The sequence below is a fragment of the Protopterus annectens genome, chromosome 10.part0, assembly GCF_019279795.1.
Source record: "Protopterus annectens isolate FY-2018-M chromosome 10.part0, PAN1.0, whole genome shotgun sequence".
NCBI classification, from domain to species: domain Eukaryota; kingdom Metazoa; phylum Chordata; order Ceratodontiformes; family Protopteridae; genus Protopterus; species Protopterus annectens.
The window spans coordinates 793,320,910-793,346,672 of NC_056744.1; the positions used below are offsets into that span (position 1 = coordinate 793,320,910).

A 25,763-nucleotide genomic window follows, 5' to 3' on the forward strand; every position below is an offset into this window, starting at 1 on the left:
GCATCCTATCCTGGACCTCTCTATTCTCAACACCTTGCTGGTAGTTCCAAAATTCAAAATGCTAACTCTTCAACAGCTTCTTCCTATGCTAGCCAAGGATGCCTGGCTGGCAACCCTAGATTTAAAAAGCTTATCTGCACATCCCAATCAGGGAATCTTGCAGGTAGTACCTATGCTTCAGGGCAGACTCCATGCACTCTCAGTTCTTTGCACTTCCCTTTGGCTTATCTACTGCGCCAAGGGTATTCACAAAGTCTATAGCTCCAGCCAATGCATTTTGCAGGCAGAGAAATATTAAAGTTTACCCATACCTGGATGATTGTCTGATTCAGGCAGAAAGCCAGGACTTGCTATTACAACACCTGGCATTCATAAAGAAACTTCTAATCTCACTGTGGTACACCATCAATGAAAAGAAATCTCACCTAGTACCCTGCCAACAGATTGTATTCCTGGGAGCAAGCTTGAACACAGCTTCCCAGATAGCATTCCTCACTCCGGAGAAACAAGTTTATTTGACAACCTTCTTCAAACTATTGGCCACAAAACCCCAGCTATCTGCAAGGAAAATACTGCAAGCCCTGGGGTTCATGGCCTCTTGCATTGTACTAATTCCATATGCAAGACTGCGTATGAGGAAACTCCAATGGTATCTAAAAAGCTTATGGTGTCAGCATTCTCAGGACGTGGAAACAATAATTTCTGTCATTCCTTGTATGAAGACAGAGTTTCTTTGGTGGGCAGAGGCCTGCTACCGCAACAAGGGACTCCCTTTCACAATACCCCCTGCCGCTCAAACCCTAACAGATGCATTAGACTATGCATGGGGGGCTCACATGGCAGGGCAGTGCATTCAGGGCAAATGGAACCCGAGAGATGCACCCACATATCAGTCAAAAAGAAATGTTAGCTGTACAGAATGCTCTGACAGCCTTCAAAGACCGTATTCTTCCAGGACAACTATTGGTAAAGACAGACAACACCACAGTTATGTGGTACATAAACAAGCAGGGGGGATCCCACTCGTGCCCTCTCTGTAGACTAGCTATGGCTCTTTGGAACACAGCCTTGAGCTACCAAGTACACCTACAAGCTCAATTCCTGCCAAGCAAATTAAATTCACTGGCAGACGACTTGAGCAGAAATCTCATGGACCCACACGAATGGAAACTAGAACCCAAAATATTCAACCTCTTGAGGAACAAATGGGGGATTCCAGAGGTAGACCTGTTTGCCTCCCCTCAGAACTACCAATTGAACAAATTCCGCACAAGAACTCTCCACAGTCAAGCTTGGAAAGTATATGCCCTGTCCTTTACCTGGGAAAGCCTCTCAGTCTCTACCTCTCCTCTCAAAGGTTCTACTAAAGATTAAACAGGACAAGCCAAGGAGAATACTGATTGCACCAGACTGGCCACCCCAACACTAGTACCCCCTCTTGCGCAGTATGACACTGCTGCAACCATGGCACCTGCCTCAGATCCCTTCCCTGCTGTCCCAGCAGGCAGGACAGATTCTGCACCCTCAGATTCAAATCATGAACTTTGCAGCCTGGCTAATTCCTTGAGCTCTCCTCCAGCATCCCTCAGTAAACAGGTGCTGGATGTCATTCTGGAGGCAAGGAGGTCTAGTACTAGAAAATCCTATGCTGAAAAGTGGAAAAGATACTGTTCTTGGAGCCAGGCTCAGGGGATGGGCACAATGGTGCCCAGCTTACCTCATATTCTACAGTACTTAACAGAAATGCTCCACAAGGGCCTATTCTTCTCAATTAAAATTCATTCCTCTGCCATTTCAGCACATTATAATACTGAGCCACCCGTCTTCTCTCACCCCTTGCTAAAACAGTTCCTTAGAGGGGCCAAAAATTTAAGACCCCCCAGGAGAGCTCCCACTCTAACCTGGGACCTCAACTTTGTATTGGAAAAGCTCACTCTTCCCCCCCTTTGAGCCAGCTGCAACAGCAGAGTTGAAATTCCTTTCTTGGAAAACGGCCTTCCTTCTAGCCATCACTTCAGCAAGACGAGCGTCTGAATTACAGGCCCTCATTGCAGTGGAACCCTTCATTATCTTCCATGCGGACAGGGTTTCCCTCAGGACTTCCTTTATGCCCAAGGTGGTGTCTAGTGTGGCCCTAAATCGGTCCATTCATTTGCCTACTTTTTTCCCTAATCCACAAAACAAAGGGGAATGAATACTGCACTCTTTTTGGACGTGCACAGACCACTTTAATTTTATTTGGACAGGACTAAGCCTCTCAGAAAATCTGAACAGCTGCTAGTTGGCTTTGCTGCAGGGGCAGAGGGGAAGGCCATTTCAAAGCAAACCATTTCCAAACGGATAGCCCACTGCATTCATTTCTGCTACAAACACTATGGAAAACCTACCCCACAGGGGATAAGATTACATTCCAACAGGGCTGCATCTACCTCCTCTTGTTTTTCTCAGAGGAGTCCCTACCAGGGACATCCTAGAAGCTGCTACCTGGAGCTGTGTACATACCTTTGCTAAGCATTACCACATGCCTGTCTTTTCTAAATCCAGAGCTGGATTTGCCACTGCAGTCTTGCAGGGCTTAATAGCTGGCCCTAATGCTCTTTAACTTCCTCCTCCCTTCCTTAGTTTTGGGAATCAACCCAAATGTGATGACTGCAACAGTGAAACATGAAGAACATAGTACAGTTGTGTACACTTACCATAAATTTAGATGTTCGAGTGTATTCACTGTTGCAGTCCTGGTTACCCTCACTCCAGCCCCCTGACTTCTCTTGGCTCTATCTTTCCTTCTTGTTTGGTATATTTATTTTTTCTGGTGTATTTGCGTTTTGATGGGGGTGTACCCTACCATATAATTGCTTCCTATTGTGGGGGCACCTGATATCTGGGGCAAGAAAAACTGATGTAATGGCGTTGGCTGCATGTTTTATACCCCTAACGACCTGACATCATTAAAGAAGAGACTGCATCCGACGCAGAAATCTGAAGACTCTGGTATTCAGGCCAGCTGAGGGCTACCTGCAGGCAGATAACCCAAATGTGATGACTGCAACAGTGAATACACTCTAACATCTACATTTATGGCAAGTGTACACAACTGTACTTTCTTGAAGGGAACAGGTATCCCAGACTAACTGTATTATGGTTTCTTAGTGGGTCTGGTGTTTTGGAGAGAGTGTGTGCCATTGTTTCTATAAATATTTGTACGTAAAAATCCTACAGTATAAAAATGTTAGTTTTCTTTTATTTTGCCTCATCCTCCAATATTATGCTGCAGTAACACTGAGGTGACCAAAAACTGCTTTACTGACAAAAGCCAGACTGTATGTCTGTGTATGCAAGTAAAGTTAATTAGCAGGGGGATAAAATGAAAGTCCGCTCAGTTAAACAGTGCTGAAACAAGTGCTGGCCATTTACTTTAACTTACTGATTATACATATGAAGCAATAAAAATTTACATGGTTGGGGAAAACTCTTAGGTTAGTTACACAACACAAATATGCAAACTATTTAGTTATGTCAGCTGCCTGTGAAGCATTACTTCTGAATAATTTGTCTTGTATGGCATGATCTGTTCATACAGCAAATGCAAAGGATGCATTACAAAACTGGTAGTAGCTATAGTGCATCTATAATATTGGTCCTATGTCAGAAGTACAGATTATATCCACAAGTGCAGTACGTAGATAGGTTAATAGGTGTATACTAGGCCATTGACTACTGAGGCCTTTATAGACACTGGAGCATGATCTGATAGTAGCATGGGATTTAGTGGACATTTCCCCAAGCAAGTAATGTCCTTTCTTGATGCAGAAATCTATCCATTTTAGACAGGGTAGCAAACTGCTCAGATTTGTAGGTTAAGCTTTTCTCTCTCCTATCTGACTACCACCAGTGTCCTCTAAACCAAGCAAGGTAAATATTATATACCATATTTTCCCATTTGCAAACCTTTTCATTGTCATACCTCTTAACACAAGAAATCTGGCAAAGGCAAAAAATATGGAGGGACAAAGGCCCAAAAATAGGACAGATTTTAAATAGTGCTATTATAAAGTGACAGTTGCTAGAATACTAGGTTTTGCATTGGTTAAATTTCAGAATTTTCAACTAAAAGAAAATATTGTGTGAACTATGGCAAAAGGCAAGACTTTACTAACTGAAGTAGTAAAAAAAAGTCTCTGATCAAGATTATTCAGCTGGCACTAGAAAGAAAAGGGATTTATTCCAGCTTTTAGAGTGCAAGAAACTCTGTCTTAGATTTAAATTACTGTATCTAGCAGTTTTTAACATTTTTCCAACTGGAATTAAAATGCTTCAGGACTGTGAAGACAGACTGTAAGACATTTTGGTCAGATAACCAAATGGAAGGATATTAATAATCACTGGATTTGGGTCTTATCATAGCAATACTACTGCTTTACACAACTGAACACCATATAAAACAATATGGATCTGAGACTGTAACACTGGTATCGTTCGTTGATCGACTAATACATTTTATTAAATTTCCTGTCTCTTTTTTTTTTTTTCGCCTTTGTTCAACGTGATGTGTGCCCATGTGTGGTAACTGACCAGTGATGATTTCCTGCTTTGGTAGCTGCTTGGAGAATTAATCCTTTAGAGATGTAGTTAATGCTTCCATTTGTATCCTTCTGATTGTCATTAGAAGTTCGGCAGAGGCCAGTTTAGATCCCATTGCCTTTTTTCTTTCACGTTCTTAAATTCACTTTGGCCTATTCTGAATGCAAATATTAAATGTGTCTGTTCTGTAATCTGTACAAGCGCTTGCTTTAATTTTTAACTTCTCAATTCCAGGTAATTGTCTGATTTCTGTTGAAGTTAAATTTGTCAAAACTAAGACAATACTTTGTACTGCTTGAGCCAGACTCTGACTTGAGTTTATGGGACCTGTCACCCTGTTTAATTACCTAAGGCTGTGGTTCTCCTCCTGCTTCTTCCAGTTCATAATAGACTTCCTGACAGATTCAAGTGTTACTTGCACCTTTTCCTCTGCACTCATTCCTGATGATAGGTCTGCAGTGGAAAAAGGTGATGTTATGTGATCCTATCTCGCCTACATTCTGAACTGATGGGTTCGGAGCCGATCCCTCTGCTCCGACTCGGCACGCTTATGCTATAGAGCGAGGCCTCTAATTGGCTGAGCTATCTTTATCCCAGGATGCACCACCACTAATCCCCCAGATCTCGTTTGCCGCTAACAAGCTTAGAAGTGGTCTCAACATTGGCTGGGCTAAGTACTATTTATTAGGCTTTTCCTGTCTCAAATTTCCTTACTTTGAACCCAAAAGCTGTTTTAACAGCTATTGTTGTTATATTAGTGTGTTTGGTGAATTTCTGTTAGTAAATTCGTGATTTTTTTAGTCAGGGAAGGTTTCCCATTTTAGTTAGAGGGGCGTTCCCCTGTTACTTTGCTGTTTGTGTATTTTCTTGGGTCAAGTACCCGTTTAAGTTAGAGGGTCTTGACTCTCTTTCTGTCTTTCACTCTTTGTTGTCTGTTACTGTTGGTGTAAAAAAAAAAAAAAAATATATATATATATATATATATATATATATATATATATAATTTTTGTGAAAGTTGTTGTATTGAACTTTCTTTAACTGAAGTTTAGTGTTACATTTTGGTTCTTTGGCAAGCAATTATGTCGAAAGAACACAAACCCTCCGGGTTTAAGAAATGCACGAGGTGTGGTTTTAAAATGTCCATAACGGACGACCACGCCTCGTGCGTCTATTGCTTAGGTGCTAAGCATTTACAGGAGTCGTGTAGTGTGTGCCACACGTTCTCTTCTGGAGTCCTCCAGGAGAGGAAAAACAAATTAATCCTCAAGGGATTAATCAAGCCTTTCTTCGAGGAGGCTTTATCTTCCTCTCCGTCGCCTTCTAAAAACAAAAAAGCGTCGGCTCCGACCAGTCAGTCGGAACCAACCGCTAAAAAAATCTAAGCAGACTTCTCCATCGGCTCCACGGACTTCGGAGCTGAGGTCGGAATGGTCTGCCTCGATGCCTCCAGCCTCGACCCCTCTGGTTCGAGCCGAGCAGGTCTGGGGCATCGAGGCGGGTCACCCTCATCGGCTCCACTGATATTGGAGCCGATCAGGTTACCGGCTCAGACTCTTCCCTCGGCACCGAGGAAATTTCCTTGAAATCTTCCTCGAGCCGATAGTTGTTGAGTCCTTCGAGCCGGTCCCGAGCCCTTCGGAGCCGATGGAGAAATCAGTTCGGGCCCGATCGGTATCCTCTAGGTCATCCAAGATGTCTGATTCGGACATCAACAGGGTGCTCCTTCGACTCTTCCAGTCTCCGGTGTTCCAACCAGCCCATTTGGCGATGGTCCACTCCTGCTGTGGTTCCTCCTCCAACAGCTTCGGCACCATTGGAGCCGGTGCTGGTGGAACCTGTGGAGGTGTTAGGGTCAGGCCCGACCCTTGCTCCAACTCCGGCTCTTGGGTCGGAGTTCAGTACACGGACTTCTTCCTTCGGCCCTGGGGAGGCCGGGATTGATGCTCGGTCCCAAGTCTCCCTCTTGGGGCGGGAGTACCGTCTACTGTCGGAGGTGGGACCCTCCCAGGATTCTGGTGGTCCTTCTTTCAGGGCTATGAGGAGCGCTTTAGCCAAATCTTCCTTGGCTACCTCCATGGTTTCCCCAGCTACCTCCTGCATACGGAGACTGGGTCGTTGGCAGTCCCCTGTCTTTAGTCAGCGGAGCCCCCGGCCCTCAGGTTACCCCCGCTGGGCTTTCTCCCCATCCTGGGGGTCCTTCTGAAGCCTCTTTGCAAGAACCCACCAGGAAAAGTGGGTGCAAGAGGAAGCACGTTGACTCCTGATGAGTCTTTGACATCCGACACTGATCTCGATGATGCAGAGGGGTCCCTCGGATGATGTCTCCTTTGCAGACATCCTAGAAGCCCGAAAACAGTGAGGCGGCTGGCAGTCCAAACCTCCCTCTGCTGATGAGTTGGTATTCCTGAAGGCCTCTCAGCCCTCCGCCTCGCTCTTGGATTTGATCTGTCAGACTCTGTGGAACCGGTGCCTGCTCGTCCAACAAATTTATAGAGAGTTCCTACTAAAGGTGTGGCTGTAGATGCTTTGGTGGTGGCATCTGCTACCCAGCAAGATGTAGCAGAGGCTTCGTCCGTCCATCCTCCTAAGGAGTCTAGGAGCATGGATTAGTTCAGTGGCCTTTACACTGAGGTCCTTGAACTACCTGACGACTTTACCAGATTTCAGAGGGATCTGATTAAGGAGCTATCCGATACCCTCTTGGGTAACCTGCCTGAGGAGCTGGCCCAGACGGTTGGCTCTCAGCTGGCTACAATGTCGTCCATTTCGAACTCGTCCATGAGGCTCATTGGTACAGGCATTGCTCTTGGAGACAAGCCTGGCTCCACCTGTGTCGGAGGCCTTTAAGTCTTCATTTGCCGACGCCTTTGATGGGTCCTCCTGTTTGGACCCAAGGTAAAGACACACTAACCCACTGTGAACAGGAGGGTAAGACTCTGACTGTCAGGGGCACGATTTTCCACTCCCTTTTCTTATCCCCCAAGGCTAAAGAGGAGGAAAATGTGGTTCCAGATCTCAGAAGCCTTACCCTCTCAGCAGGAAGGTTCCCCTTCCAGAGGCAGAGGAGGAAATTATTATCCGAAGACGTCCCAGAGGCGGCTGAGGCCCTCGCAACACTGGAGACCCAAGAAGTCCTTTCGTGGCTCTTCAGCCTTTCATAGTCCCTGAGGGATTGCCCGGCTGTGCTGCTCGGAGCCAGTTGGGGGTCATTTCTCGAAGCACCTGAAGGCCTGGGAAGGGATCACTCAGGACCGATGGGTGCCGGATTATCGCCGGAGGTTACTCCATCCCATTCTCCCCCAGTCCAAAATCCCGGACCCGCCACCCAGTCAACGGGATGCAGCCTCAGAAGTTTCAAAGCTGCTGCAAAAGGAGTCATCAGACCAGATCGGATTAGGGACTTACTCAAGATTCTTTTGGTGCCAAAGACCGGGGACTTGAGGCCCATTTTGGACCTCAGCATCCTAAACCGTTCAGTCAGAAAGTCCAAGTTAATGGTCACTCTACAAACCATTCTCCCATTGCTGGAGAAAGGTGTTTGGATGTGCTCCATAGATCTCATCATATCATGGTACATCAAGCGTCCAGGAGACATCTGCGCTTCAGCCTAGGAGGCAGTCATTTTCAGTTCCGCTGCCCTTTGGTCTCACCACAGCCCCAGGGTGTTCACCAAGTGCTTGGCAGTAGTGACTGCTCACCTGAGAAGTCTAGGATTCCAGGTGTTCCGTATCTAGACGACTGGCTCCTAACTGCCACCTCCAAGCATCTACTTCATGGAGCCTACAAGCCACTATATCACTGGGCAATTCCCTTGGAATCACCTTCAATTGGCCAAAGTCTGTGTTGCAGCCATCTCAACGAATAAGATTCATAGGGGTAGAGATAGACTCAAACCAAATGCGGGTCTATCTACCTACAGACAGAATTCAAACCATACAAAATCAAGTTCGAGCCTTACTTCCCAGGTCCAAAGCCCCAGTCAGAATGGTCCTGCAGCTATTGGGATCCATGTCTGCCATGGTTCTTCTAGTCCCCTTGGCAAGGTTGCACATGAGAATTCTCCAGTGGCTTCTTTCAGCTCAGTGGTCCTTTCAGGAACTCCCTCTCAGTCACCTCATGTGGATCACGGAATCTTGCAAACGGGACCTTCGCTGGTGGCTAGTGCCCTCCAATTTGGATCAGGGACGACCCTTTGTTCTTCCTCCTCGCCACTTTGACCACGGACGCCTCCCAGATGGGGGGGGGGCATTCCCTGGGCAGGTCAGTCCAAGGCAAATGGCACCCGGAAGAGACTCTTCTTCATATCAACATCCTAGAAATGAGGGCAGTACTCCTGTCCCTTCAAGCCCTTCACGATTATCTCCCTCAGGGCGTAATTGCTGTTCACTCAGACAACATGTCAGTTGTCTGGTACCTGAACAAACAGGGAGGGACCAGATCCTATCCTCTTTGCAGAGAAGCCATGAGAGTTTGGGAATGGGCAGTCTCGACCAAACGATTCCTAGTGGCTACTCACATACTGGGCAAGTCCAATGTCATAGCCGACAGATTGAGCAGAACCATCCTCTCTCCTCACGAATGGTCTCTGAATATGACAGTTGCAAGTCAGATTTTCAGCGAATGGGGAGTTCCGTGTTGCGACCTCTACTCTTCTGAAGTGCAAAGAATTCTTCTCCCTAACGAAGAGCCCCATGGGCGCATTAGTCCATCCTTGGCCCACCGGCTTGCTTTATGCCTTCCCTCCAGTTCCTCTCCTCCCCAGGGTGATTCAAAAGGCATCTCTTGGGGAGCAAAATGATCTTAATTGTTCCTTACTGGCCTCGTCAAGTGTGGTTCCCGAAACATGCTCTGGAAGGTCCATGGTAACTGCACCAGGTCCCAGACCTAGTGGTTCATCAGTCGGGACTATTCCACCAGTCCCTACACACCTTAAAATTGACGGCCTGGCTCCTCCTCTTCCGGCGATAGTCAGGAGTCATACATTGGATCCAGATGTTGTGCACATATTATCTTCCCATAAGTCTGCTACAAAGAAACTGTATTCTAGCAAATGGAAAAGGTTTGCTATTTGGGCTCAACTCCGGGCCTGGACCCCATTTCTATTCCGTGGCAGAAGTACTAAAATTTCTGACCTCTCTTTTCAATCAAGGCTCTTCAGTTTCTACCATCAAAGTACAATTGGCAGCAATTTCTAACTTTCACGAATCCATAGATCCACCTTTAATGAGCAACAGATTGTGTAAGACCTTCTTGAAAGGTGCTGCTCTATTAAGACCTCCGATTTCTCATCCTGCACCTCCATGGGATCTCGATATAGTGTTACGCCTTGACTTCTTTCCCCTTTGAACCGGCAGCTACCTGTGATCTAAAGTTTCTATCATGGAAGACAGCCTTTCTGGTGGCGATTACTTCTGCCAGAAGAGTTTCAGAGCTTCAAGCTTTGTCAGTGAAACCCCCATACTTGGTTTTCATAAAGACAGAGTATCCCTCAGACCAAATCCTTCCTTTGTTCCTAAAGTTTGTTCTACTTTATGCTTACAACAATCGTTAGAGCTTCCATTTTTTTTCCCAAAATACTCTAACAAGGCGGAGTTTATATTCCACACACTAGATGTCCACAGACAGTTACGTTTTTATTTAGACAGGACCAAACAAACAAGGAAAACAGATCAGTTGTTTGTGTCCTTTGCAGATAACAAATTGGGCAACGCTGTCACAAAGGTCACTATTGCCAAATGGATCAGGGACTGTATTACTTAAGCTTATATTTATTCTAACAAAGAGCTTACCACCTCTGTCAAAGCTCATTCTACAAGGGCTATGGCTACGTCGGTAGCATTTCACTCTAAGCTTGCTATTAGTGACATTTGTGCTGCAGCTACATGGTCTTCCCCGCACACCTTCATTTCCCACTACAAATTAGATGTGGCATCTAGAGGACGTGCTTCATTTGGTTCCACAGTGCTCAGGAGTGTTTTCCAATGAGCCACCCGGGATTTAGGTGCTAGGAACGCTGTCCCATCAGTTCAGAATGTAGGCGAGATAGGATCACATAACCTCTTTTAGTTATGTACTCACCATAACTTCAGATGTTTGGGATCCATCTTGCCTACATTCTTTACAAACCACCCTCCTTCCCCCTTCCTTGGAGGTCAGAGGATATCAGAAGGTCCGAATCCTGTTGTTTCATCTTGAAACATCTAACAATGTTATATAACTAAGTTGTGCATGTGTGCATGAATGCGGACAAACAAGATCTGGGGGATTAGTGGTGGTGCATCCTGGGATAAAGATAGCTCAGCCAATTAGAGGCCCTATAGCATAAACCCATCAGTTCAGAATGTAGGCGAGATGGATCCCAAACATCTGAAGTTATGGTGAGTACATAACTAAAAGTTTTCATTCCTGCTCTCAAAATTGATATCTTTTTCCTAGTTGCTCTTTATAGTTTTTAGACAACTTCAAATGACAAGATCTTCTTAGTAAGGTCTACTGTTTTCCCACTAGGAGTATCTTTGTACTACATTGACAAACGGACTCTTTATTTTGCTTAGTTCATATCAAACTTGTTTCCCCATACACTGGTACAGATACAAATGTTAGGATGGGAGAGGGTAGAAAATGAGTCAGAACACTGTACATTTTTTGCTAATTTACGGTAACTTTCTATTCCATCCCACAAGCTGAGAGGGCCAAGGGAATTCTTCATCAGTGGGCCCCAGATCTGGAATGATCTTATCTGACAGTGTTTTAATTGTAACAGTTCTAGAGGTAGCTCTTGGAGACTACAGTAGGCCTGTGTTTGTTATACAGCTTTCTAATTAAAATTGAACTGGGTTGCCATTTCTCTGCTGTTTGTCATTATTTCTTTTACTTTTGCTTCAGTGGCAATCAGTCCATGCAGAGTACTTCTTTTTTTGTTAACCACCAAATTGTTTATTAGTTAAGTCAAATGATAATATACCAGAACATGTAAATGATCATGTGCTCACAAACTGTAGACTGCTAAAAGTTTAAAAAAAAAAAAAAGCACACTGCGCATGCATGTGGTCAGAAGAAAATCTTGCATACAGTCATGAAGCTGTAACGGTTACAGCACTAAACTGGTAATTTCTTCATATTTTGCTATGTAGGTAATGGTGCGCTGAAGGATGCAAGGGAATCCCTAAAAGTAATAGAAGGGAATGAAAAACAGCCATAGAAATAAACTGTATGCTAGGCTGCACATATGTTTTATCTTATTTTTTCTTGACTGGTGTTATCTGTGCCCTTAACACAAACGGCTACCTTACATTACTGTTGCATTGCCAGACTTAACACTCATAGACCTCCCTTATTTGCTCTTACTCACAAAAAAAAAAAAAAAAAAAAAAAGAAAACATAGACGGGTACATAAAATACAACATATCCCACCTAAAACAACCATCCCTCAAATGCAAAGCTGCACTTTTTTTATTTTCATTTTGTTTTTTTTTTTCCTTTAAATAGAAGTTAAATGTGGCCCACAGCTCTCATTCACTTAATTGTAAATGCCCCCTGTAAAAGTAGCACTGTTCACTAAAATTAACTCCATAGAAAGAAAATGTATTCATATAAGAACGAAAATAAAACACTGGCTAAAAATAGTCATTCCTAACAAAACTGACTGCATTCTAACCGTCTAAATTGCTGAAAGCATAGCTCAACTATAACAAATCCTAGCATGTTCCTTACAACACAATTAAAATACAGCAAAACAATTAGCAGTTTGTACAGAATATTGGTTTACAATGCTGTGGTAATGTTGGTTAGTGTGATGTCATGAAGCGATGTAATGACAGTGGAAGGACCAGTGGATGATTTGAATATGCAGACATCACATGCCAGACTGAATCATTCATTAGTTTATTCTCGCTGCTGGCACAGAAAACTAGGCTGTTGTGCAGAAAAAGGGGGTCAGACGTATTTAAAATGAACAAGTTAATTATATGCATTTGCTGGGAGGGACAGCCTCATTCTTTAACACCCAGTACTGAAAGTAGTAAGAAGGTACACAAAAAATCAAATTGCTTTCACAAATGCGCTCAGAATTGCTTAGAGAAATGTCCACATTTGGCCTTTACTTTTCACTGTTTGGTACATTTCAGTGGAGCTATTAACCATTGCTATTTTATGCATTAGTAGCTGGGCTTGGGACAGATCAGCATCTTAGATAGTGGTTGTGAAAGCACTGTCTTTCTTTTTCCACCAGTAATTCTTTATGCCATTGCATTATCTGGGGGTGCCTTTTTTATTATGTGGCTTACCATTTAGGCAAGTTATAACAGGGCAGAGTCATAGGATGTGGGAAACAACCACAGTTAGAATGTTTATAAGTATTAATTTTCCTGTGTTACATCCCACATAAGTGTTGTAGTAGTTTTACAAAGCTGGGATAGGGTTGGGAGTACAGGGTGCAACATTCACAGAAGAGACTGCAGCATCAGGATACACGCTCGAGAATGTGCACTTGTATTCCTTGTTACAGTTTAACCCTTTTTCTATTTTAATGCTAAATTTACAATAAAATGTAGAACAAGTATTTGCATGATGAAACTGGAATGCTTAATGTTTACAGGTACTGCAGTGAAGGAAATGGCATGTATCCTATCTTTCTTCAGTGGCTTAATGGGACATAAGAAAAGTTGAGGAAAAGGAAATGTTTAGAAGCCAGTAGAGAATGGACGTGTAGCGAGTATGTTTCAGAAAAGTGGATACTTTCTAGTTTGCTAATTTGTGTTTTAAGGGAGAATATATGAATACATGATCTCTTTGCAATCATTCTCATCCAGTATTACATTTTGTGATCATTGCGCTGAATTTGTTTTGAAATTATAATGTATGTAATTTTTTTTCACCCTAAGGGTTTGAACTTCAGTTTCGACTGGGCCCTACATTACAGGGAAAGGCAGTTGCGGTCTACACTAACTATCCTTCTCCAGGGGATTCATTCAACCGCCATAAGTTCAGGGCACTTGAGTGGCACAACCCAACAGGAAGGGAAGATGATTCTGACAAGTACTGTAAGCTTGATCTACAGATGGCTGGATCATTTCAGTATTATTTTGGCTATGGGTATGTAACTAGTCTTTATTTTGAAATATATGTATCGTGTGTGAGTGAAATATATATTTTTTTCCTGACTGATTAAATTTTCAGCCCTAATTCTATATCTTCAGCTGTTTAGTAAATGGAAGGAATGCATATATCTAATATAAGCATTCTCATTACTTGAAAATATACATTACACTGCAAATGTGATGCTTGCCATAATAGTGTGTGTCTTGCACTAAAGAGACCTGCAGTATTATGTGTGTCTGGGAAATTGTTAGTGTGTTCTCGCACAAATTAAGTAATTGTGATACTAAAGCAAATTATGAATACTCTGCCATCCATTTCCTACTTCAAGAAGGAGGAAGGTTACATTTCTGCGAGTTCTGTGATCTTGTGTGTGTGTGTGTGGGGGGGGGGGGGCATTGCAGTTTTTCAGGTATTTAATATTGGATCTGTAAGACAAAGTTGTAATTGTATTCTACATGTAATGTCTGTATCTTGCCCATCTTATGTGCCCTACAGAATAATAGTTTTATCGACAAATCTGATAGTCTCATCTTGGTTGTATTGCAGAAATATCGGTATTGTTCCATCTCCCTTCTGCAGGGATTTGTGTGGCATATTGTTCTGTTGTGGATTTTAGGATACTAGTGTATGATGTAATTGTATGAGGTAGAGAACACTAGAGTGGCTTTCCGCTGGAAAGATATTAACAAGGAAGTATGGGTGTGTGTTCTGTTGGCGATGCTTTTCTGGATAATTCTGTTCTTTTCATACAGTACTGGACATGTGATCAGTAGAGTTAAGCTGTTTGCATTGCCTGTGCACCACATTCTTCAGCAGTTACAGTTTTGATGCATCTCCATGTGGTGAATGTCTGTTTCAGTGGAAAACATCATATTGTTTCTGTTCCTTGATGAGGGGTCATTTCACTAGGTTCTGATTTGGGCAGAAACAGAAAGTGCAGTCTTACAAATTGCCTCACCCAGCCATGTTTACAGGCCAAGTGTCACAAGGTATTCAGTGAAGCATACATACAGAAGTGAAGTGGAAAGTGAGAAGATAGATCCTTTTTTGGGGAGAATATCTTTCAGTCTTTATCATTTGTGACACATGGAAAGAAACAGTGTCAGAAGTTGAAATAGAAATTGTATAGTTATGTAAACTTCAGCCTTCTCCTAGAGGAGATGCAGCAGGTATGTGAGATGAGGGAAACTATGTGAAATGCTATATAAAGTCTGTAATTTTGTTTCAGTGATCATGCTGTGAAACATAAAAGGCTCTACTAAACATGTTTACTTTTAACATTCAAACAAAAAATGTACATAAGCCATAATTTGCTTATTAGTAAATGGAGTTTAAAAGAGCCTGCTTATAGCCACACACTTGAGCAAGGCTGAATTGACTATTCCTTCATGTCACTTAAGGCATCATGCCATGCACATGGGAAAAGATCTGCTGTTTTGATTTTGACTCCCAGAAGAAGGCAGACTTGATGCAGGAAAGGGTTGCTATAAAAAAAAAACTGGTGTTGGCATGTCTCCCAGTAAAGGCTCACCCCAAGACTACTCTACAGATTTAATTCCTAAAGAATCTAGTCAGCAGACATTTTGACTGTATTTGATAGTTGGAAGCTTGTGACAGAAGGCTGTCTTACTACCCTACATCAGTGAGTTAATTCCCACTTACCTTGTGTCTTTGTAGTTTACATTTTGCATAGCGGTAAATTTAATCTAATAATTTTGTAGCTAAAGGTTTAGGACTCGCTGGAAGTTTGTATAAAACTTTATATTTCTGTGTGTAATCCTACATCTGTCTGTATAGTTAGCTGTCATACTGTATGATATGATTTCTTTAACAGAGATTTTATTTCATTAATTTCAAAAATCTTGTGACTGCTTAATTTAGGAGTGGTACAGTTATATTAACCTTGGTGTACCAGATTGATCTTGTTAGTAGCAGTGAGTACCACGAAGTCAGGAAGAGGATGTAGCACTGAAAAGTATTAATAGTTTCTTCTGAGACATGATGTTCTTCGTGTTTCACTGTTGCAGTCATTACATTTGGGTTATCTGCTTGCAGTAGCCCTCAGTTGGCTTGATTAACAAAGTCCTGCGCTGGTTGCTGTCCCTTCTTCCATGATGTTAGGTCATCAGGGGTATAAAACATGCAGCCGATGCCATTACATCAGTCTTGCCGTGTGGTGTCCGAAGCAGAAGCAGTACGCAAGTGCCGGTCGGCCGACTCCTGAAATTTTCGTTTTTGAGTTTCAGAACCGAAGTCTTCAACTAAAACTAAGTACCCCGTTGGGAAAACTCTTTCTTGCTCCTTCCGATGTCAGTAAAAGTTAATAATTGCATTACTTGTGGAAAGCAAATACCTCAGAAAAGATTTTCATTTGTACTGTATTCCTTGCCTAGGCCCTGACCACGACGTACCTTGCCATCGGTTTTGTGCTTTATTTAATCGGCGCACTATCCGTCGTCTGTATATTTTCACTTCTAAATATTTTGGTTTTTGGTTTAATTTTCCAGAAATGTCATCTGTTAGCCATCCGACTACCGGGATTTTGAAAAAACGCAAAGATAAAGACAGAGACAGGCCGCTGAGGTCCAAAGCTGCCCACGATGCTTCTCCTAAGCCAGTCACCAGTTTGCCAGTATTCAGGTGCTTCAGATGTCTCTACCTTGGATGGGTCCGGAGCCGCTGTGCAGGCACTGGCTTCTGAGGTGTATTCAGGCCTACAGACTTGCATATTAAACCGATGCCTCCTTCTTCATTTAGGCCAAAATCTCGAACCATGCCTAAAAAACTGACGCCCAGGCCACATGCTCAGGCCTCTGTGCCTAAAAAACAAATAAGAATGGCTGAAGATCTTATAACTTTAATCAGGGGAAGCCAACCTCCCCCTTCTAAGAGACCTAGGACTGAAGTTGTTTATGATTCTTCTGAACAGGATTCTGATTTTTCTGATTCTTCTGATGATCTGGATTTGTCCTTATCTATTTGAGGATTCTGATGCAGAAGATTCTATTCCCTCTGCTTCCCCTCCAGAGGATTTTTCTTTTGGTGAGAACTTGCATACTCTTGAGGGAACATTTCCACTGGGAAAGCCAGGATTTTTCTGATTCAAAAAAGAGGCTTTAGCTATACCTCCTGTACTAGACATTGTTGATGATGGCTTTTCAGAATCTAGTTTGGCCCCTGACTCTGTCTCCTGCTGCCAGAAAACCGGACAGATATTACAGGGTTCCTGATTCTCACAAGTTCCTTTTTAAAAATCCTACTGCTGATCCAGAGACTATTTCACAGGGACCCAAGGGCATTAAGGCTTCTACTGCTAAAAATCCAACCCCTCTGATAGAGACTCCAGGGCGCTGGATAGATGGGGTAAGAAAGTTTACACTTCTGCAACCTTGGCCATTAGGGCTTTAAACTGCCAGTTTCATATGTTAAAAGTATCAACAACATATTATTGGTTGCTTAAACAGAAAATGATGTTAATTCCTGACTGTGCTGAAAATAAAGAATTACAGGATTTAATGCATTCTGCTGAGCAGGTTGGAAAACATGCTTTGCAATGTGGATTTTATTCATTAGAGGCCTCTTGCAGGGCTGCTGTTACTGGGTCTGTGCTCAGAAAGCATGCTTGGCTTAAGGAGCAAGGTTTGCCTGATCATGTTAAAGCTAAATTGTTGGATGCTTCCTTAATTCAGGACCGCCTGTTTGGCAACAAGACTGAGGAAGTTCTTAAAAAGATGGAAGATAAAGCTAAATCTATGCAAACTGTTAAATATTTCGTACAAGTTCAGCCTCCTAGATTTAGTAGGCACTGGCCATCTAAAAACTGGTCCTTTCCAGCCCCTTCCAGGTCTTCTCAAGCCAAACCCAGACACAGCAGAAACCCCAGGTTTCAGTCACAAGGGACACACAAGACTAGGCAGTGGGGGGTTTCTGCACCCAAACCTGGGAGTAGTAAGACTCCCCCCTATGAAAAACTGTCTCAATGACTTGCTTTTAAAACTTCCAAGCATTTCCCAACTGAATGCTCATTTAGGTGAAAGATTGGTCTGCAGGCCAAAAACTGGAAAGTCATTACCCAGGACAAACGGGCTTTAAATATAGTGTCCCAAGGATACAGATTTCATTTCCCCACGTTACCAACACCAAGCGGGTGGCCAGATCTACCCCCAAATCGGTGGGCAGATGCCCAAAATCAAGTACTCTCTCTTAAACATGGGAGCTATTCAGTTGGTACCAGAAGAGGAAAAGGGTCAAGGTTTCTATTCAAGACTTTTCCTGGTACCCAGAAAAGGCAATACATGGCGTACTATCCTGGACCTTTCTATTCTAAACACCTTTCTGGTGATTCCAAAATTCAAAATGCTGACTCTTTACCAGCTGCTTCCTATGTTAGGCAAGGATGCATGGTTGGCAACACTAGACTTAAAAGAAGCATACCTGCGCATCTCTATCGGGGAGTCTTACAGAAGATACCTATGCTTCAAAGCAGGCTACATGCACTATTAGTTCTCTGCACTGCCCTTTGGCTTATCTATTGCGCCCAGGGTATTCAAAAAGTGCCTAGCTCCAGTCATTGCATATTGCAGGCAAAGAAATATTCAGATATACCCATACCTGGACGATTGTCTAATTCAGGCAGAAAGCAAGGACATTCTTTTGAATCATCTGGGCTTTTGTTCAAAGGGTACTGACTTGTCTGGGGTTCACCATAAACGAAAAAGAAATCCCACCTGGTACCCTGCCAACAAATTATATTCCTGGAAGCAAGCTTGAATACAACTTCCCAGATGGCCTTCCTTACGCTAGAGAAACAAGATTCATTTGACAACTTATTTCAAACAAGTGGCCACAAAAACCCAGCTATCTGCAAGACAAATACTGCAAGCCTTGGGGTTCATGGCCTCCTGCATTCTTCTAATTCCATATGCAACGATGCATATGAGGAAACTACAATGGTATCTCAAAAGCCTATGGTGTCAACATTCACAGGATCTAGAAGCAAGGATTCCTATCATACCTTGCCTACGCCTAGAGTTCCTTTGGTGGGCAGAGGCCTGCCACCAAAACAGGGGACTACCATTCACATTACCCCCTGCAGCCCAAATCCTAACAGATGCATCAGACTATGCATGGGGGGCTCATCTGGCAGGGAAGTGCATTCAGGGCAAATGGAACCCAAGACAAATGCACCTGCACATAAATCAGAAGGAAACTTTAGCTGTACATAATGCTCTGACAACCTTCAAGGACCACATTCTTCCAGGACAACTAATGGTGAAGACGGACAACACCACTGTCATGTGTACATAAACAAGCAGGGGGGTACACATTCTTAGCCCCTCTGCAGACTAGCCATGGCATTGTGGAGCACAGCCTTGAGCTACCAAGTGAATCTACAAGCTCAATTCCTTCCAGGAAAACTAAATACACTGGCAGACGGTCTAAGCAGAAACCTCATGGACCCACACGAGTGGAAACTGGAACCAAGGATGTTCAACATGTTGACAAGCAAATGGGGGAGCCCAGATATAGACCGGTTTTCCTCCCCCCAGAATTATCAACTGGACAACTTTTGCACAAGGACTCCCACAAGCTAGCTTGGAAAGTGGATGCTCTATCCTTCAGCTGGAAAAATCTATCAGTTTATGCCTTTCCTCCTCTGCCTCTGCTCTCCAAGGTACTACTAAAGATCAAACAGGACAAGCCAAGGACAATTTTAATTGCACCAGACTGGCCTCGCCAACACTGGTACCAACTCTTGCGCAGTGTGTCACGCCTGACTCCATGGCACCTGCCTCAGATTCCTTCCCTGTTTTCTCAGCAGGAGAACCAGATTCTGCACCCTCAGCTGCAAACCCTTACCCTAGCAGCCTGGCTAATTACCTAATCTCTCCTTCACCATCCCTCAGTAAATCAGTGATGGATATAATTTTAGAGGCAAGGAGGCCTAGTACTAGAAAATCTTATTCTACAAAATGGAAAAGATTCTGTGCCTGGAACCAGTCTCAAGGAATGAACGCAACAGTGCCCAATTTACCTCAGATTCTACAATACTTGACTGAGATGCTTCATAAGGGCTTGTCTTTTTCCTCCATCAAAATTCATGCCTCAGTCATTTCAGCTCATCGTAGCAGAGACTCCTCTCTTCTCTCACCCACTGCTCAAGCAGCCCCTCAGAGGGGCCAGAAATTTAAGGCCACCCAGGAGAGCTCCAACTCCAGCCTGGGATCTTAACTTTGTCTTGGAGAAACTCGCTCTTCCTCCTTTCGCGCCAGCTGCTACTGCAGATTTAAAATTTCTTTCCTGGAAAACAGCTTTCCTTTTAGCAATCACTTCTGCAAGAAGGGTATCTGAATTACAGGCCGTTATGGCAGTGGAACCTTTCATCATCTTTCATGTAGACAGGGTGTCCCTCAGAACAAATCCCTCCTTCATGCCCAAGGTGGTATCCAATGTGGCTCTTAATCAGTCCATTCATTTACTTACCTTCTTTCCTAACCCACAGAACAAGGGGGAATGGATACTGCACTCTTTAGATGTGCACAGACAGCTTAGATTCTACTTGGACAGGACTAAACCTCAAAGGAAATCTGAACAACTGCTGGTGGCATTTGCTGCCGGGACAGAGGGGAAAGCTGTTTCAAAACAAACCATTTCAAAATGGATAGGCCACTGCATTCATTTCTGCTATAAGCACCATGGAAAACCTATCCCACAGGGCATCAGACCCCATTCAACCAGGGCTGCATCTACCTCTACAGCCTTTCTCAGGGGCTGTCAACATCATTTGGGGAGGTAATAATAGCTCCCAACTTGCAATCGTCTGCGGACTTTGTCAGCCAGAGTCCTAGAAGCTGCTACCTGGTGTTCTGTTCATACTTTCACCAAGCACTATCATTTGCCAATTTTCTCTAAATCCAGAGCTGGTTTTGCCACTGCAGTCTTGCAGGCCCTTGTAGCTGGGCCTAATTCTATTTAAATTCCTCCTCCCAACCTTAGCTTTGGGAATCTACCCAAATTTAATGACTGCAACAGTGAAACACGAAGAACATAGTACAACACTTACCATAAATGTAGATGATGTTATGTGGTCCTATCTCGCCTACATTCCTTACTCACGGTTCGGAGCCGAGAATCGGCTATGACTCGGCCAAACTTTCTAGCATGAAGTCTCTAATTGGCTGGGCTAATGTAAATAGGATGCACCTTGCCCTAACTCCAGATCTCGTTTGCCGCTCGTAGAGTTAGGACATGGTCTCGCTTGGCTCTGGCTAAGTACCATTTTAAATACCTTTAAAATACTTTTAGTATTTTAGCAGTCTTTTTTGTCAAAAGCTATTTTCATAGCTGTTTTTTGTGCTTGATTAGTTGTTGCGTGAGGTTGAGAGTTTAGTTGTTTGTGGTATCCCTACTGTTTCGCAGGCTAGGCCTGTTTAAGTTAGAGGACCTAGTCCTCTTCTGTGTCCTCCTGGTTGTGATTTGCTGTTGTGTTAGTGGTTATCAATTTGTTTTAGGAAGCGTTTAAGTTAGAGTTTCCTTGTCCTGTCAAGTGTTCATCGGTCTTCCCGCCCTCCCTTAGTGTTTGACTCTGTCGGTTGCGTGTGGCGCGGTTGCTTGCCATGTCGAAAGAACTGAAGGAACATAAACCCTCTGGGTTTAAGAAGTGTACTAAATGTGGCCATAAAATGTCCATCACAGATGGGCACTCTATCTGTGTGTATTGTCTTGGTGCTATCCACTTGCAAGAGTCCTGCAGTTTCTGTCATGTGTTTAGCCCTAGGGTACTGCAGGAACGTAAAAACAAACTGATTTTGAAGGGTCTGATCAAGCCCTCCTTTGAAGAGGCCTTGGAGTCATCCCCGCCTTCTAGTACCAAGTCTAAGCCTACTAAGGCCAAGAAAAGATCTCCGGCTCAGTCTGCTTCTTCGGAGCCATCGGAGAAGGTTTGTAAATTGGATACTTCCTCCTCGGCTCCTCCGTCCTCGGGGCCGAAGGAGAAGGTCTCTGAAATGGACACTACATCCTCTGCTCCATTGCCCTCTGGGCCGAAGGAGAAGGACTCTGATATGGATACTACCTCCTCTGCTCCATTGTCCTCGGGGCAGCAGGAGGTATCTGTTGTACTGGGGTCGACCTCGGCTCCGATATTATTGGAACCTCTTCGGAGCAGGTCACCCAGTGTCAGGCATGAGTCTCCAGTCGGGAGATCTAGATCTCCCTCGTATTTCTTCCAAATCCTCTAGGCTGTCTGATTTTGGATGTGGATAGGGTGGTCCAGAGGCTCCTACAGTCGCCAGTGTTAGCAAAATAGATAGGGTGGTCCAGAGGCTCCTACAGTCGCCAGTGTTAGCAAAATTGTTTTCGGCTCCGACCCAGTTGGCTCTGGAGCCAGTTCCCATGCTTGTTTCGATGATTCCTCCTCCGAACACCCATGTGTCGTCGGAGCCGGAGGGCCCCGTGCCGAGTGATGTTCTGGTGTCTGCTCCGATACCCCGGGCGAGTCTATCGGAGCCGGCTTCGGCTCCTACCAAGTCTGCTCCGTCCTCTGGTTTCGGCACTCGGGTTTCCTCAGTCGGACCCGAGGGGGATGCCTCGGGACTCCTGTCGGTTCCAAGCCTCCCTCTCGGTGCTTCGGCTTGGGGAATCTCGACTCCGATCATGGTTTCTGAGACTGGTCGGTCCTCTGATCCAAGGGGACCAGCCTTCGAGGCCATGAGGAGCGCCCTGGCCAGGTTGTCGGGTATATCACCTGGTTCAGTCACTCCGTCCCCTTGCACCCCGGCTAGAGCCTCTGATGCCCCCCTCTCTGTGGACGGCGGAGCCCGAAGGTCTGGGGATACCCTCTTGAACGGTCCCCTACTTTCTGAGGGCCCCTCAGAGTTGGTGCCTGAGGAGCCTCCCAATAAGAAGTCGTGCAAGAGGAAACACATTGACTCCCAGGACGAGTCACTCACTTCCAATACCAACCTTGAGGAATCAGAGGGGGTCCCCCAAGTCATCCTCCGATGATGTCTCTTTCTCCGACATCCTAGAGATTTTGAGACAGAGAGGTGACTGGCCCTCCAAGACCCCCTCTGAGGAGGAGTCTGTATTCCTCAAGGCCTTCGGAGCTCTACCCTCTACCTCCTGGGTGTCTCCACCCTTTGATGAACTCCTAGACTTATTTGTCGAAGGGTGTGGGAGAACCCTGATTCCGTAGAACTGGTGCCCAGATGTCCAAACAAGTTCTTGTCTGCTCCCCCGGGCAAAGAGTTTCTTACCAAAGGGGTTTTGGTAGATGCCTTGGTGGTGGCAGCAGCCACTCAGCAGGAAGTTGCAGAGGCTTCTTCTTCAGTCCACCCTCCTAACAAAGAGTCCAGGAGTATGGACCGGTATGGGAAGTGTACCCTGTCTTTGGCGACCTTCACCTTATGGTCGTTGAATTACCTCTGTCATTTCACTCGGCTCCAAAGAGATCTCCTGAAGGAGCTAGGAGGTACTCTGACGGGTAACATGCCTGAGGCGGTAGCGCAGACTGTTAATGCCCAGTTGTCTACCCTAGGGTCCATTGTCAATTCGTCCATGAGGCTCATATCTTATGCAGCTGAAGGGGCGAGTAGGGCAGCTAGCTCAGGCGTAGATCTCAGAAGGCAAGCCTGGATGCGCCTGTGTCATTTTGCGGAGGCCTTTAAGTCTTCCTTCACTGACGCCCCCTTTTTTGGGTCCTCTCTCTTCGGACCCAAAGTGAAAGACACTCTCACCAGATGCGAACAGGAGGGAAAGACTCTATCTGCCATAGGGCCCTGTTTTTCTCTCCCTTCTAGGTCTTATCCCAAGGCTCAGAGAGGGGGGAAAATGTGGTTCAAAAAGTCTCAGAGGTCCTTTCCCACGGCTCAAGGAGAGTCCCCCTCCAGAGGCAGATGGGGGGGGGGGGAATTATTCTGGAAGACGCCGTCCTAGAGGTAGAGGGGGCCCCCTGCAACTTGGGAGACCGCTATTCCTTTCGCGGATCTTCTTTCCAGCGTTCCTGAGGTGTTGCCCGACTGTGCTATTCCGGAGCCAGTCGGGGGCCGAATTTCGTTGCATCTGGAAGTCTGGGAGAGCATCACCCAGGATCGTTGGGTGCTTCGAATAGTTACCGGAGGTTACACTCTTCCCTTTGCGTCGACACCTCCTCCAGTCAGAAGGATCCCGGACGTCCCACCCAGTCAACAGGATCAAGCAGCACTAGAAGTGGCAAAGCTGCTAGAAAAAGGAGTTATCCAACCAGTCCCCTCAGACCATGTTGGATCAGGAACTTACTCACGACTCTTTTTGGTGCCAAAAAGAACAGGGGACCTGAGACCCATTCTGGATCTCAGTCGACTCAGTCGCTACGTTCTTAAGTCCAAGTTCCGAATGGTCACACTTCAGCCCATTTTCCACTGCTGGAGAAAGGAGTATGGATGTGCTCCATCTATCTCAAGGATGCCTACCACCATATCAAAATGGAAAAGGCATCCAGGAGTCATTTATGCTTTTGGCTAGGAGCCAGTCACTTCCAGTTTCGTGCCCTGCCCTTTGGTCTCACCACACCCCCCAGGGTGTTTACCAAGTGCTTGGCAGTGGTGACGGCTCACCTGAGACGTCTAGGATTCCAGGTGTTTCCGTATCTGGACGACTGGCTTCTCACCGCCCCCACCAGGCATCTGCTCATTCAAGCCAGGGAGATGACCATTTCACTTTGCCAATGTCTAGGAATTACTTTGAACTGGGAAAAGTCTGCCTTGCAGCCCTCGCAGCGTGTTGTTTTTATAGGCGCAGAGCTAGACTCTCTTCAAATGCGCGCCTTTCTGCCACAGGACAGGATAAGGGTGTTGCAGTCTCAGATCCACGCACTGTTGCCCCTCAGAAAAGTTCAGGCCAGGTTAGTTCTTCAGCTCTTGGGATCCATGGCCTCCACCATCATGCTGGTACCCCTGGCCAGGTTACACATGTGGATCCTACAGTGGCTCCTGTTAGTTCAGTGGTCCTTTCAAAAGCTTCCTCTTTCCCACTTGATACTTCTCACGGAGCGATGCAAACAGGACCTCCTCTGGTGGCTACGATCCTCCAATCTGGACAGAGGAAGGAGCTTGGTTCCTATCTCCAGTGGCCACGGTGACCACGAACACCTCCCAGATGGGGTGGGGGGGCATTATCTAGGCAGGACGGTCCAAGGCACCTGGCAAGACCACGAGGTACACTTGCACATCAATGTTCTGGAGATAAGGGTGGTGTTTCTGGCATTGCGAGCACTTCAGGACTTTCTACCTCTGGGAACGATTGCAATTCACTCGGACAACATGTCCGTGGTGTGGTACGTGAACAAGCAGGGGGGAAGCAGTGGGCAGTGTCTTCCCAACGGTTTCTAGTGGCAATGCACATTCCGGGGAGGTCCAACGTGATAGCGGACAGGCTAAGCAGAGCTATTCTGATGCCTCATGAGTGGTCCCTGAACAACCGAGTGGTGGTTCAGATCTTCAAAAAGTGGGGTCAGCCTTGCTGCGATCTCTTCGCCAGCCCCCTCAATGCCAAATGCAGCAAGTACTTCACTCTGATCCCCCCACAGGGGGAATCACCCAGGGATGCTCTAGCTCATGATTGGCCCCCCGGTCTGGTCCACGCTTTCCCTCCGTTTCCTCTGTTGCCAAGAGTGATACAGAAAGCCATATCTGTGGGAAGCAGGATGATTCTTATTGCTCCACACTGGCCTCAACAAGTATGGTTCCCCTTTCTTCAACGGTATGCACTGGATGGTCCGTGGACTCTGGACCCAGTGCCGGACCTACTGATTCACATGTCAGGACAACTTCATCCATCCCTGCGAACCCTCAAGTTGACTGCCTGGTTGCTCCAGTTCCATCCCTAGTCAGGCTACATTCCTTTTCTCCTGAAGTGGTGTACATCTTGTCTTCTTCTCATAAGTCTTCCACCAGGAAGATTTATTCCAGCAAATGGAGGAGATTCTCCATTTGGGCTGAGGCCCAAGGGTTGGATCCCTTTACAGCCCCTATTCCATCGGTCTTGGATTTTTTAGTCATGTTGTTCCGTCAGGGCTCCACGCCTGCTACCATTAAAGTACAGTT

General features: G+C 45.2%; 1 protein-coding gene across 4 annotated transcripts in view; it reads left to right on the forward strand.

Annotated features, from left to right (window-relative positions):
• AGL (amylo-alpha-1, 6-glucosidase, 4-alpha-glucanotransferase) overlaps positions 1-25,763 on the forward strand; it is a 1,248,201-nt gene that overhangs the window by 108,735 nt on the left and 1,113,703 nt on the right. For all 4 annotated transcript variants that reach the window (XM_044085615.1, XM_044085617.1, XM_044085614.1 and 1 more), the window contains exon 3: positions 13,464-13,674. In XM_044085615.1, the coding sequence (XP_043941550.1) occupies positions 13,464-13,674 (211 nt within the window). The remainder of the gene's footprint in view (positions 1-13,463; positions 13,675-25,763) is intronic.